Source organism: Triticum dicoccoides, chromosome 7A, assembly GCF_002162155.2.
Source record: "Triticum dicoccoides isolate Atlit2015 ecotype Zavitan chromosome 7A, WEW_v2.0, whole genome shotgun sequence".
In the NCBI taxonomy this organism is placed as follows: domain Eukaryota; kingdom Viridiplantae; phylum Streptophyta; class Magnoliopsida; order Poales; family Poaceae; genus Triticum; species Triticum dicoccoides.
In genome coordinates, this window is record NC_041392.1 from 135,011,655 (window position 1) to 135,027,022 (window position 15,368).

At 46.1% G+C, this 15,368-nt stretch overlaps 2 protein-coding genes across 2 annotated transcripts in view; both read right to left on the bottom strand.

Moving 5' to 3' along the window:
- Nucleotides 1-406: 406 nt before the first annotated feature.
- LOC119329652 (probable fucosyltransferase 8) lies at nt 407-2,383 on the bottom strand. Its single transcript, XM_037602715.1, has 2 exons — nt 2,173-2,383; nt 407-2,051 (listed from the first exon to the last, which is right to left on the bottom strand). The coding sequence occupies exons 1-2, from the start codon at nt 2,348-2,350 to the stop codon at nt 577-579; spliced, it is 1,653 nt and encodes a 550-aa protein (XP_037458612.1). The 5' UTR covers nt 2,351-2,383; the 3' UTR covers nt 407-576.
- Nucleotides 2,384-10,241: 7,858 nt separating this feature from the next.
- LOC119329653 (galactose mutarotase-like) overlaps nt 10,242-15,368 on the bottom strand; it is an 8,235-nt gene continuing 3,108 nt past the window's right edge. Inside the window, exons 4-5 of the mRNA XM_037602716.1 lie at nt 11,243-11,347; nt 10,242-11,153 (exon numbers count right to left, since the gene is read on the bottom strand). Coding sequence (XP_037458613.1) covers nt 10,528-11,153; nt 11,243-11,347 — 731 coding nt within the window. The 3' untranslated portion in view covers nt 10,242-10,527. The remainder of the gene's footprint in view (nt 11,154-11,242; nt 11,348-15,368) is intronic.

The following is a 15,368-nucleotide window of genomic DNA, read 5'->3' on the forward strand; positions in this document are numbered from 1 at the left end:
TTACAGAAAAGCACAATTTCTGTGGAGACCCTATGTAGTTTTTGTTTCTTTTTTCTTTTGATTTTCTTTCTTCTTAAAGTGTAATACTAATGCCACTAATGCATTCTTTCTTAGAGAACTTTATTATTTTCATTTTTTTCTTGAAGCGTAATTCTGAAGCCACTAATTCTTTCCTCCTTACGAAACTTTTTTTTGTGAAAATTACACAATTATATACTTATTATTTCACATTATAAAAAAGCATAATTTCTGCATAAATTTTGTGTAAATTTTGTTATTATTTTCTTTCTTCTTAAATGGCAATTCCCTTGTCGGTGAATAATTATTTCTTATAAAACTTCATTATTTTCATTATTTTGATTTAGAGAAAGTAGAGACGCCATGGATTAAATATCAATGCCACTAATTCATTCGATTTTACAAAAGAAATCCACTAAGAACATGTAGTATAGAATTTATTTATTTTTTCTTTCTTTTTACGACGACCAACATGTATTTCAGTGATCACAAATCAAGCCTAAAAACAGCAATGTTTGCTAGAGCAAAGAGAAGCCTCTCTGCATAGAGCCAGCCAACTCAGTCGACGAGCTTGAGACCGAAATCCACATCTTCGCAGTGGCGCAGGAAGGGCACATGGGCCACGGGGTCAAGATCCTGCTTGCGCCGGCAGACGAGCGACGGCGGCGAGTGCAGGCACGGCTCGATGGACGCGGGCCTGACGCACGCCACGTCGGACCTCATCTTGCTCAAGTCCAGCGGGGCCAGCAGCCTTGGGCGCAGGCCGGCCAGCGCGTGCGCCACGTACCCGAAGGTCGACCACGACGTGGTGACCATCTCGTCGCAGTAGCTGAGCAGGAAGATCTCGGCGAGGGCGCGCTCGTTGTGCGCGCGCGCCTCCGTGTGCTGGTCCTGGTCGTGGCTCGGCTGGTACACGGTGACGAGCTCGCCGGAGGCGGTGGCGTTGTTGTAGTACATGCCGTGGAGCTTGTCGTAGTACTCGGGCTTCAACGACACCACCAGCACGGCCTTCACCTTATTCGCCTTGGACGTCGCCGTGGTGTTCGACGACGGCCGGACGATGGCAGGGGGTTCGCTGCCGGTGAGCTGCGGCAGGAGACGGTGCTCCCGCGTGCACCGGAGGATCTGGTCGAACATGACGTCGAACGGGACGGGGTGGTGCCAGACGATCCGCACCTGCACCCCGAGGCGCTGGTCGGCGCCGGCGAGGTAGCCGTCGAAGAACCTCTGCGCGATCCCCCACGCCGGGTTCCCCGGGTGGAGGAGGTACCTGCCGAGGTGGTGGAACACGGACCCCTTGGACGGGAACATGCGCTCCAGCTCGTCGCGGTACGTGGGCACGAGGAAGAGCGCCACGGCGAAGTAGCTGTCGGAGCGGAGCACCATCCAGTTGAAGCCGTCGAGCGCGCGGTGGTCCTCCTCGCAGAAGGTGTGGCTCTGGAGCCGGAGGTTCATGTTCTCCAGGTGGAGGTACACGTACGCCGGGAGCGCGCTGGAGGCATTGCCGCCGTCGTAGCGGACGACGTTGTTCTGGAGCATGGTCACGTAGCTCTCCTTGGATTCCGACCCGAGGCGGACGTCCTTGTAGGGGAAGCTGGCGGGCAGCAGCCAGGAGGTCCCCGGGAAGGGCTCGCAGAAGAGGCCCTCCATCTCCGGTGGCTCGTGGACGAGGAGGACGCGGTCGGTGAGCAGCGCGTAGAGGAAGGTGGAGACGAGGCTGAGCATCCGGTTGCCGAGGCCCTGGACGGGCAGCCACACCACGTACCTGCACTCGCCGCGGTCGCCGTTGCGGCCGGACCGGAGCTGCGCCATGGCCTCGCGGTACCGCGACGTGTCCGGCCCGCACCGGCGGTGGTTGGCCTCGTACTGCCTCAGCTTCCGGACCAGATAAGGCGAGACCGGGAACGGCGACGGCTTCCATCGGCGGGAGCCCTCGTAGCGGCTGCGGCACGCCGGCTCGTCGAAGTTCGGCGAGAGGAGGCCGCCGAGGAGCCGGTCCGGTTCCCGGGGCGACGAGGAGGCGTTACGTGGACCTGTGATCGATGGATGGATCCGGCAAGCAAATCAATCAATGGACCGCATGGAACACGGGGCCCCTAGCTAAGGTGGCAGCCGGCATGGGTGGGTGAGCTTCAAGGAGAGTGGGTGCCGTACTCTGCTGTTTCACCTGCGCCCTGGCCAGGGCGTCGGCGGCGATGGAGGCGGCCCGGTCGCCGAAGAGGAAGAGCAGGAGCAGCAGCGGCAGCGCGGCGAGGAGGACGGCCATGACGGCGCCCCGGCGACGCTCCGGTGGATCTCGCGCTCCCGCAGCTTCCATCGCCTCGGAACCCATACGCAATCTAGTGCTTGTTTTGTTTTGTCGAGGTCGAGGAGGTCAAGTGGGGAGGTCAACTGTTGCAGTGGATTGATATTTATGCAAAGCTGTCCTGCATGGAGTAGAATGCCAGAATGGCAAAATCGGCAGATCCAAGAGTAGATCCAATAGTGCCGGGGTGGCTGTCTGCTGCTCATCATTCATTCCTTGTGCACACACATACAATGTGCTTGGAAGAGTTAGTACTTTGCTAATTTTTTTAAAATAATACATTTTTTTAGTAATTTGCACAAATATTACGCCCAAAAAATTATTTTCAAAAATAATACACCGTCGGCCAGCAGCTGGCCGACTGGTCCTAGTCAGCTAGCAGCAGGCCGACTGGGTCTTATCGGCCAACTGCGAGCCGACAGGTGGCTTCTCGGCCACGCGGAGGCCGACTATTGGCCAGGCCACGTCGGGCGCTGGCTGTCGGCGCGGGCTGGATCACGAGCGACCCAGTCAGCCAGCTGCCGACCGATCGGCCAGCTGCTGGCCGACAGGGAGCCGGCCCCGCACCACACGTCTCTTTCTCCTCTCCTTCTTTCTCTTTCTCCCACCGCAAGCTTCTCTCTGCTCTTCCTTCCTCCTCTCTCTTACACGAACTAGCTCCAATTAATACACCAAAATGCCCCGTTTTTTCGCGGATTTGGCACCGTGAATGGGTTCTACATAGTTAGGGGAGTCAAAAGAGACCTCGATCTACTGATGGGGTAGCTTGTGGTGGTCGTGGTGAGCATTTTGTTGGAGCATTTTTTCAGTGCATTGGTGGAGGTTGTGGCGGTGGTGGAGGTGGAGGTGGTGGTGGTGAAGCTGGGGCAGTATGGTGGAGGTGAAGCTCCGGTAGTTTGGTGGAGTTTCCGGCTCCAGTTCCGGTGATTGAAGGCCGCCGTTCGTCGTTCGCACGCACGCTACAAGGGTATATTTCAACAAACATTTTTATTTTCAAAGTTGCGTGCAATTATTATTATTTGCTCCGGTAGTAATGTAAATATATTTAGGTAGTCGTGGTGAGCATTTTATTTCCCGGTACCGGTGTGCAATTATTGTTATTTGCTCCGGTAGTAACGTAAATATATTTAGGTGGTCGTGGTGAGCATTTTATTTCCCGGTTCCGGTGTGCGATTATTGTTATTTGCTCCGGTAGTAAACGTAAATATATTTAGGTGTGTCAGTAATTGGAGTTGCTCCGGTAGTAAACGTAAATATTTAGGTGTTCTTGGTGAGCATTTTAAGTTGTTGCTTAATACTTGTATTAGTTGGTCTGTTAATATTCTGTAATATATAGCTAGCTAATATATAGACATGTCTAATATTTCTTAGTGGGGTATATTAAGTTGTTGCTTAATACCTGTATTTCGTTGTTGAAAAAAATAGGTGAGCCGAGATGTCTGATGTAGTGAACTTTAGATTTTGCTATGGTCCTGGTACTGTCCAAACAACTGAGATGGGAGCAGATCTGAGTGAATTTACTCATATAGATGTGCCAATGAGCGCACCTCAAACATGGTCTGTCAGTCAGTTGAAAGAATGGATTGCGGCAAGTTTAGGTCTTGATACTGAAACACACACCGTCGGTGTTCATGCATTGTGGACACGATCAAGTTCAATAATTTACTTTTATTTAAGGCCGATAGAGCGAGACTCCGAATGGGTGCGGTAGTTACAAGGTTGTGAACGAAGGGGATGCAATCATGTTGCTTTAGTTCTTCCCGTCGTGAAGGAGGTCACTACACATGAAGGCGAGGGTGGCTACGATCCTGGTCATAGCAGTGTAGGGAGGCAGTTATCTATGTCAAATGCTGGAGATGATTGTTACGAACAAGGACAGAGCAGTCAGGTAGAAGGAGGAAATGCTTATGGTTATGAACCAGGGCAGAGTAGTCAGGTAGAAGGAGGAAATGCCGATGGTGATTACAATGGCGAGGTGGACGCTGACGAGGTAGATGGGCACATGCAGGACCAGATGGAAGAAGAAGACACCGATGTTGAAAGGGGTCATGCCGATGATTCTGACGAGTCAGATGAAGAAGAAAATACAGAGGAGGTCCCTAATCCTGCATCATGGAATCATGACTTCTCATCTGCAATGACCGTGAATGATGGACATGATTCAGCCTGGCAATATCACTAGAACAATATTGCGATGGGTGCTATGTATCCGAACAAGCAAGCCCTGAAAGATGCAATAATTAACTAGGCAATGTCCACGCAAAGGGTTTTCACAGCTCAGGTGTCCAGTTAGAAATTCCTGACAATAGTATGCAAGAACGCAGATTGTCCCGCCAGGGTGCACGGCTTTCTCCCTAAGTATGGCACAAGTTGGATGATAAGTGACTTAGTTAATCACACTTGTCTTATTCCCTGCATCCCTCAGGATCATGCCAACCTTTCATCCACGCTTATTGCTCGGTTGTTTTACGATGAGATAGTGCAGGGCAAAGCTATGGAAGTGAAGGCAGTCCAGACAAAAGTCTTCGCCAGGTTCAAGTACAGAATTTCTTATGGCAAGGCTTGGAGGGCTAAGCATGCGGCGCTTGAGAGGAGATTTGGTTCTTATTTTGATGCATATGACTCTGTTGTCCAGCTCCTCCACACCCTGCAGCAGCGGAATCCAGTCACCTATATCGATATCCAAGACATGTTCATACCAGAGTTCCCAACTGTGAGGGTGCTGCATCGTCTCTTCTTCTCTTTCGATGTATGCATCGAAGCTTTCAAGCATTGCCGACCGGTGATATGTGTTGACGGTACTTTTCTCACAGGCAAGTACAAGGGTCAGATCCTGACAGCCATAGGTCAAGACGGCCAAAATCAAGTCGTCCCACTCGCATTTGCTTTTGTGGAGAGTGAGAACATTGAAAGTTGGACATGGTTCTTCAGGCAGTTGAAAATATCAGTTGTGAAGGAGAAGCCGAATGTGTGCATCCTTCATGACAGGCATGCAGATATACTCAGTGCGATAAGGACACTGACAAACCCAGGCCCTGAGGAACAAGTTCCATGGCAGGACTTGCAGAGCCGTTGGTGCATGCGCCATCTGGGGGCTAATTTCTTCTCGCAGTTTAGAAATAAGAACCTGATGAATCTGTTCAAAAAACTCTGCAAGCAGAACCAGCTATGGAAGTACAATTTGATACGCGACAGACTTAATGTGTGCACGCAGAGACACGTGAGGGACAGGAAAGCTGCAAGAGATGCAGCGGTGAGGGCACATGTTGAAGCAGTAGCTGCACAGTTGGCAACAGGAACAGCGGCCGTGGAGGAGGAGCCTGTTGGGCTATGTGACCTGCCAGGCTTTGACCCACCTGGTACTAGGAGAAGGCTTGGGAGGTCGATTAAAACCTTCGAGCAGTGGATAGAGCATGAGCCTCTAGAGAGGTGGTCTTTGCTATATGACACACATGGAGCACGATACGGTGTCATGACAACAAACCTCGCAGAAACATACAAATTTGTCCTCAGAGGAAACCGGGCATTGCCACTTACAGCCATTGTTGAGGGTATTTTCTATGGCACTGTCAAGTATTTCAGAGATAGATGTCAAAAAGCAGAGCAACATATCTTCAACAACCCGAATACACGGTACTGTGAAAGAGTCACGAAGTACATGGACAACAAGATGCAAAAAGCTAGATCACACACTGTAGTGGCCATCGGTAATCAAGAAAGAAGGTTTGAGGTCCGCATCGTCATCCTCCGTCGATGCAGAACTCTTGCCCTTCGAGGATGCAGAACTCTTACCCTTGGATGATGCAAAACTCTTGCCCTTCGAGGATGCAGTACTCTTGCCCTTGGACGATGCAAAACTCTTGCTCTTTGATGATGCAGAACCCGGAAGCGGCGGCATGAAGATATCATCTTCGTACTCGCTCTTCTCAGTCCATAAAAATGGATGCTTTTCTGTAGTCCTTCTGAAAGTTTCACTCTCCGGCTCCACTACCTTCTTCCATCTTGCATGCAACCTAAAAAGTTCTATACGTACCTCCTCATAGGTCCTTTCAGGCCACCCAGACATACGTAATTCGTGAGCCAACTCATTCATTATGGTGTCACTACCGGTGAGTTCGTCCCATGGAACTATCCTATTGTCCATCCTGAAATCGGTAGCTAGCCTCAGAAGAGTCCTGCTCATCTCAGGGTGAAAACTACGATCAAAAGGATAATGGGACATCTCAACTACACTACACTGGAATGCTTATCCTCCTCTTTCTGAAGGGGGTTTTATAGGTAGGGATGAGAAAATGGCGGGAAAGAACGACTGCGGTATGGCGGGAAACGGGTGGCGGGAAAGAGCTGGCGCGAATATATGGCGGGAAACGGGTGGCGGAAAAGAGTTGGCGCGAACATATGGCGGGAAAGAGTTGGCGCGAACATATGGCGGGAAAATATTACGGGCAAAGGGTTGCACGAAATACGTCATAGTTTATAAAAAATCCAGGGAGCGTTCGGGAAAAAAATGGTGGCATGCACCAGTCGGCCCACAGCAGGCCAATTAGTCCATGTCGGCCCACGGCAGGCCAATTAGTCGCTGTCGGCCCATGGCAGGCCAATTAGACTCTGTCGGCCCACTACTGGCCGACTGGACCTGAACTGGTGGCCGACAGGCCAATCGGCCAGCAGCTAGCCGGTAGGGTCTCAGTCGGCCTGCTGTGGGCCGACTAGGTCCACTCGGCCTGCTGCGAGCCAACGGTGTATTATTTTCGAAAATTATTTTTTGAGCGTAATATTTGTGCAAATTAATAAAAAAATGTATTATTAAAAAAATTAGCTAGTACTTTGGCCTCCTTTGGAAGAGATTCTAGAAACAATTTTGCTAATTTTGAATCGACGTCTCAATTCGATATTATATTCATGAAATTTTACATTGAGATATGTGCAAATTTATCTTTTAGTTCTTTTTCTTATATGTTATGTCACTCGACGGAGACTACTAAGACCAAGTCACACCGAGCGCTGAAAAGGAAAAAACCAACAGTAATTGGATATAATGTAAGTATGTCTAAAACAGAGAAACGAAAAACGTTAGAATTTTACATACTCGAGTGTTCGGTTCATGTAATAGAGAATATGAGTCCTAATAAACAGAGTTAAATCAAAGTCAAATTGCGTCAAAAAGTATTTTAGCATGTTATTATGTCTGTTTGGTTCTAGGCCTAGGAGTGTTACATTTTGCCACATATTTTTTGCCACATTTGTCTAAGGTTAGTTCTTTAAAATGAGAGCTACAAGTTGGCAAGCCTAAGGGAATCTTGCCATACTTTTTGAGTGTATGTCATGTGGGGCCCTAGTGTGGCAAAAAGTATATTGCCTAAGGTAAAACTTGAACCAAACACTCTCCTAAGTTGGTCAAAGTTGCATAATCTTATGTGTGGCAACATGTGGCAACCATAGTCACAAACCAAACAGCCTCTTATGATCTCAGTCTTGTTTTTTGTGCTTAGGAATTTAAAAAGGCCCTGATAAGTGTCACACATGTGGCACGGACACATGGCAACTTTGAGCGTTGTTTATAGCAAATTTAATGACGCGAGGATGGCAAATTTAGTTGTCAAGCATGACAACTTTCTTTTTAGATGGCAGATTTCATTTTTTTTAAATGATAGCCTTAGTTGTAGAAAATGTCAAAACCAAAATGCTTCGTGTCACACGTATGTCACCTATCATTTGTGATATGAAAAGGAGGTTCAATTGGATTGTAAAATTACTATGTTTTTCCTCTAAAACCAAGACCAAATAAAAGTGACCATCATTTTGTGATTGCTACATTCCTTTGAAATAAAGGCTTGAATAGCAAAACCATAAAAAAATTACCATTCCAATTGCTGTGTATTTACTACACTTTTCCTTTGAACAACGAAGACCTTAGTAGGTTCCATTTTTCGAAGGAAACAAATGAAAACCTCACTGGAGTTAATCCAGGCAAGGTTCTCAGTTCGGTTGAACCTTAATCCAGGTTTAACATCACCATCGCAGTACTAGCGCTACCAAACGAGAGGAATTGGAGGGACTGCAAACTGAATTTGCGACATTTGCCGCTTCAGTGGATTACCATAATTCTCATTTGCCTTTTTTGTAAAAAAAATGCAGGGATAATTTTTGTATTTGTTTCACCCTTATTTTTCAACTTTGTTGCTCATTTTCCATGAAAAATATAAAATAATCACATCACAACACAATCCAATAGTGATTCTGAGATTTATGGCAAATTTGACAAATTTGACCCGTGGACGAAATCAAATCATAAAATGAACTGTCCATGAAACTATTTCACATGGCTGACCTTTTTGTGTGACGCCCGACACGAAGGCGCCACACTACACTGTGCAACGCCTCACAGATAGGCGCTACACGCCTGGCCAATGTTGCACCCCAGACTGCTTAAAAATTGTTAAGTCATTGTGCAGAGCCTAAGAGCTAGGAGTTGCACTGTATAGTGTGGCGCCTAGCTCTCAGGCGCTGCACTAGTGGTTGCACTACAAAATGAAGCAACCACTAGTGTAACGCCTAGAAGCTAGGCGCTACACTGTATAGTGTGGCGCCTAGCTCTCAGGCGCTGCACACTGACTTAGTAATTTTCGGATCACACGGGTGCGACGCTGACCAGGCGTGTAGCGCCTATCTATGAGACGTTGCACAGTGTAGTGTGGCGCCTTCGTGTCGGGCGTCACACAAAAAGGTCAGCCGCGTGAAATAGTTTCACGGACAGTTCATTCTGTGATTTGATTTCATCCATAGATCAAATTTGTCAATTTTGTCGAGATTTATAGGGTCTAGCGGACCAAGTTCCTCCCGCGGGTAGCCACTCCGGCTACAGCGGCTCTGGACCACGGATACGAACCTGCAACACAGGTTGCAGTCCCATGTTGCGTGTCCGTTGTGCGACCAGGAGGCGGAATCTACTGATCACCTCACATGTTGTTCAAAAGATGTAGCCTGCACGGTTCAAAAAGATTAAAAGAAAATAACAAGTTCATAAAACAAACCACAGAAATTCACAAAATTTCACGGGGATAAAATTTGGAAGTTTAGAGGACATTTGGAACTTTAGAAAACAAAACATATGATGCCATAAAATGATCAAAAGTTCAAGGTGTGAAAAAATTGAAAGTTCAAAGGTAACATCAAGAAAAAGTTCAAAAGTTGAATGTGTGGCATTCAAAAATGAGTTTTACCGTATTCAACACTGCTCTTAAACCATGGTGAATTTGAAAGATGGTCAACACGAAAAAATTGCTCATTTTCAATAGGTTTTCAACAGTATATCATTTGCTTCATTCCAATTAACGGTTTAGGACTATGAACAAAAAACAGAGTGCAAGTCAGATGTGAAACACCCAACAGTTCAAAAGCCACGCTGATTGCAATTTGGATGAGAAAAAGATAGTAAAAAAACTAAAGCCAAAAAAAGGGTTGCTACTAGATGTTCACGTGCTACAGAAGAAAACAAAGGAGTTCAAAATAAAATAAAGGAGCAGTTTGATGTTTAAAAATCAATAAGTGATGTGAAAAATAAATGGAAATTGTAAAATCTACCAAAATAAATAAATAGGAGTATCTGAATAAGAAAAGGTTAAAAAAACTCAAAGTTCGCACTGGAAAATGCAGGAAGGTCACCGAACAAAAAATCTGAGTGTTTGGGGGAGAAAAAAAATATAATGAAGCTTACGGTGCAAAGTTTTGATAGTTCAGATGCAACACCGAGACAAATTCGGAAAAAAAAAGTAATACTCGAACAAACTTGGGAAGCTGACGTTCCCACAAGTAAAAAAATCTACTACTCCCTCCGTCCCATAATATAAGAACGTTTTTTACACTACACTAGTGTCAAAAACGTTCTTATATTATGGGACAGAGGGAGTACATGATAGAAGAACGTGCTAACTCCTGTACAGCTGGTACAACCAAAAATCCCTCGGAAAAATGGTTTGTTCTCTTCCTCTTTCCTTACATACTCCGTGCTAGAATTGCTAATCCTGTATAATATGTCGCCAATTCACAACAGTTACCAGTCACAAGGAACATTACCTATGAAAAAATGGTGTCTTTCATTCCTAACTACTGCTAGTATTATCTAACACTGTCAGAAATTCATAACTTAAGACAAGAAAAAGAAAAGGACGTGGAAAAAAATGTGTATCTCTACAAGAGCTAGTTCACTTGGTAGAGAACTCAAACAGCATTGTATGCATGTACTTCTCACCAGGACGAACGATCACTGATGGAAAATTAGGTTGGTTGACCGCATTTGGGAAACCTTGCGTCTCAAGGCAGAGACCTGCGTGCTTCCCATAGACTGCACCTCCTTTCCCCACAATGCCAGCAAGGAAATTACCAGTGTAGAATTGCACTCCAGGAGCATCCCCCCAAATGTTTAGGACCCTAAAGCTTGACAGATCTGTCACCTTAGCCACATGCCGCAAGCCTGACTTCACTTCGCGAGAATCATCAAGCACATAGTTGTGATCATAACCACCAGGGACTTGGCCGATCCTTTCGCCAATCTCAGCCTCAGACAGAAAATCAAATGGCGTGCCACTCACTTGCATAAACTCGCCTGTGGGTATTGAAATTTGATCTACTGGAGTTATCTGAGATCCCCGTATCTGGATAGAATGTGCAAGCACATCTCCAGAGTCGTGGCCTGCCAGGTTCCAGTAGGTGTGTTGTGCTAAACTGACAGGTGTGGCCTTGTTCAAAGGTGTAGCCTCCATCTCTAGCTTCAACTCCATGCTTGATGGAAGAGAATATCTGGCAGTAACAGAAACATCACCTGGGAAACCTGTTTACTTGAGAGAGATCCGTCAGATTATAGTGAATTTCAACCCTTCATGTAGTTAACTGTTCAATGGGAGTTAGTTGCCACGGTACCTTCCTCTCCATCTTTACTATAATATTTTAAGGTGATTGATGGGGTCTTCCCTTTGTTATATTCAGCGACTTCCCATATGACTTTATCAAACCCTTTAAATCCACCTAGAAAAATTAATATCACACAGCATTAGAGTTGAGTATGTGATAGCACAAGTAATATAGTGATCTTTTTCTCTGTGCATGTATATTATGTGTGTTTGTGATTATATCGACCATGATACAAAAAATGATTGATCTTGACAGAGTGCATATTCAGATAAGCCATTCTCCTTAACCCAGACTGCCACAAATACTTATTCTGCACAGCAGATGGACTAGTGTGATTCAAGGAATTTCTTACATGTTCTTGCAGCTGTTCAACATGGATGATGCTAGCTACAGCGGCACCAGATGTTACAGAAATCAGGTTAAAGTTCGCATGTCTATATGAACCAAACATGCATAAACAAGATTATACTCCCTCCGTCCGCAAATACTTGTCGGAGAAATGGATGCATCTAGACGCATTTCAGTTCTACATTCATTTTTATCCATTCCTTCGACAAGTATTTCCGGACGGAGGGAGTACCTCACAACTTCACTACATCATGACACCTGCAAATTTAAATTGGTAGAACTGGGCTTTAACCCCTAAATACTGTCACACTCCTACATAGCTCTAGCAGTGCGACAAGGGCACAAGTTGTCGGAGTGTCAGAGAAGAGCACGGCACAGAGCCACAGAACAACAGAGATGCAGGAGAAGGTGTTCAGGCATTAACGGACGAAACTGATGTTCGAGTCGATCGAGGAAAGCGAGGCAAGAAGGGACTCCAGTTGGCGCCATCAAGTGGGTGATTTGGCATTGAGTTGCTAGTGGGTTACCCGGAGGGCAGCAGGTGTGGTGTGGCCCAGTTATAAGCCATTGTAGTGTACTGTTTGCAGTCATCGAAGTGTGGCCCAGTTATAAGCCATTGCAGTGTACTGTTTGCAGTCATCGAATATGAAATGAATATCTGATTTCCCCTTCCCCTGTTCTTCCTCAAGTCTCTGCTCCTTCCCCTCTGTTCTTCCTAAGTTCGTCTGATCTGCTGTTACATCTAGCCCAATCATAGGCTAGGTCATAACAATTGGTATTTAGCTTCTTTGGTCCACCGCTACGCTGTCTCACACTCTCTTGGTCGACTGGTAAAATTTCCAAGAGCGGGTCACTGGTTGCTTTCGAGCGATCGGGCATAAATCCTATGATCGGTTAGGTCGATTCGGGGGAGCAGTCACGGCTCCGTTGCTCAAGCCTAGCACCCAGCCGCAGTACGTCGTCACCGGGATCAGAAGTATGGAGGAGAAGCTGCTCGCTGAGATCAAGGCCTTGTCAGACCGATTCGGTGCACTCGATCTAGTTCAGCAGCAGAAATTCAGTACTAACAGCAAGCTGGCAAGATTGGCAGAAATTCAGTACAGATTTGTTGCAGGAATTTGAAGTCAATGTCCACAGGGACAAGTTAAGGGAATTGTATTTGCTCAAGCAAGTGGATAGTGTTGAGAAATACAAGAGAAGTTTGATCAGCTGGCGTATCACATTAAAATATATGATCCAGCTGTTGGAAGGTTGATTTTTTTTTTTTGATGATAGGAAGGTTGATGTTGGTAAATCAATTTATTATGGGGCTCAATCCAGAATCAAGGGGTCATGTGGAAACACAGTTGCCACATACAGTAGCTCAAGCAGCAGTGTTTGCAATGATTCAGGAAGTAGATTCTGGTAGCTCTCACGGTTTTCTGAACCAATAATTTGTGGATAGGTAGCATTTGCCAAGCAGACCAGCAAGACCAATGAGAGTCAAAGTGGCAAATGGGGATATATTACATTGCAATACAGAAGTGCCTGAGTTAGTGTGGAACATACAACAAGGCTTTTTTACTCATCCAATGAAAGTACTTAACCTGGAGGGTTATGGTGCTGTCCTTAGAATGGACTGGTTAGCAAAGTTCAGTGTAATTGGGAAGACAAACGGGTGGAGTTTCCATATCAGGGACAAACAGTGAAACTTCAGGGAGTGGTCTCACCATCTCTGCCCACTTCTCAGGAGGCTACTCTAGAGGAGATTGACCAGTGGCACCAAGTTAATGACATATGGGCTTGGGCTCTGGCTGTGGTTTGCCCTCTGTCAGATACTGTACATGATACCACTGTGCCCACGGAGATTCAGTTAGTGTTGTTAAAAATCAGACAAGTGTTCCAGGAAGCAAAATCTCTCCCTGCTCACAGAAGCTTTGATCATGCTATTAAACTGCTACCTGGGGCAGCCCTGTAAATTCTAGGCCCTATAGATATGCTCCTCACCAGAAGGATGAGATAGAAAGGCAAGTGGCTGAGATGATCAAGGCAGGCATTGCTACACCAAGTATGAGCACTTCTGCATCTCCTATTCTACTGGTTAAAAAGAAGGACAACATCTGGAGTTTTGTGTGGATTATAGAAGGTTGAACATGGCCACAGTTCAGAACAAATTTTCACTAACCATTGTTGAGTAGCTACTTGATGAGTTAGCTGGTGCCTCTTGTTTTACCAAGTTGGGTCTTAGAAGTGGGTTTCATCATACCAGGATGGCGCGAGAAGATGAAGCTAAAACTTCATTTAAAACTCACCATGGTCATTTCCAGTTCAGGGTAATGCCACTTGGTCTAACAAATGTACCTGCCACCTTTCAGTGCCTGATCAATTCCTTATTCCAGCCTGTCATGAGAAAATTTGTCCTTCTATTCATGGATGGCATTTTGGTATACAGCCCCTCTCTTACTACACATGTGAGACGCTTAGAGCAAGTGTTTGAGATCTTGCAACGAAACCAATTGTTTGCAAAGCAAAGTAAATGTGTTTCTGCTACCAGTCAGCTGGAATATTTGGGTCATATCATTTCCGGACAGGGAGTAGTAGGCTAGTTTTACCCTCGGTGAAAAGTTTCCCCCATTTGGAAAGCTATTATGAAAGTAAAGGAAGTATATTTGGCAGGGAGGAAAGTGATCTTAAACTCTGGTAATATAGCCAGAGTTTGGAATGATCCTATTAGAGGTGCTGCCCCCTTGAGAGATAAATTTCCAGCCTTATTCCACATTTGCAACTGTCAGGAAATTACTGTGGCTGAGTTTAAAAATTTTGAGGGTGATGACCTGTTTAGAAGAAATTTGCATCCTCCCCTCATGGATCAGTGGAATGATCTGGTTGAGGTGGTTAACTCCTGGCATTTATCTGATGAGACTGATCAGATTAGTTGGGTTTTGGGTAAAAAAGGTAAATTCTCGACCAAATCGGTCTATACCTATTTGGAAAGGCCTCTGGCTGGATGTGACTATAGATGGATCTGGAAAGCAAAAATCCCCCTCAAAATCCAAATTTTTCTTTGGCAAGTGTTCCAGGACGCGGTTCTGACTAGAGAAGTCATGAGAAGGCGTAACTGGGCAGGCAATCCTAAATGCTCATTCTGTAATAATGTGGAAACCTCGCAGCATCTTTTCTTTACTTGCCCTGTTGCTCGGGTGGTATGGAGGACGGTTGGATGTGTGCTGGGCACGTCTCTCTGTCCAAACAACATTTGGCAGTACTTTTCCTGGTGTTACATTTTCCTTCCTGATGGGACCAAATTTTACACCTCTGGTTTGGCAGCAGTTTGTTGGGCGATTTGGAACAATCGTAACCAGGCTACTTTTGAAAAAGATCTCAAAAGCCCCTTTAATGTGGTATATGCTGCTTGTGGTTTTTTGGTGTATTGGGCAGGTTTGATGGCTGGTGATGATCGGGAGGCCATGGAACGCGGAGCCAAGATGCTCAGGTCCAGTGCTTCGATGATGATGAGAATCTGCGCGGCTCCAACCAACTCAGCTTCGAACTGATCCCCTTCTACATCTCTTCGAGGCTCCGAGCTTTCGTCTGTCAGGATAGGCCTTCACTCCTGCGCGGGTGCTCTGTTTTGCTCGTTTGTGAGCCTATAAACTTGGTGGTTTTAGACTGTTTCGGGTTCCTTTTGGAGCTTTCCTGGTGTTTAGGTCCTAGATGTTCGCGTGATCACAGGTGTCGCTGGGTTTTCACCCCGTAATGAGCTGCTCGATGACGAGTGCTCATGGCGGGTTTCCCAGTGGTGCCTTGA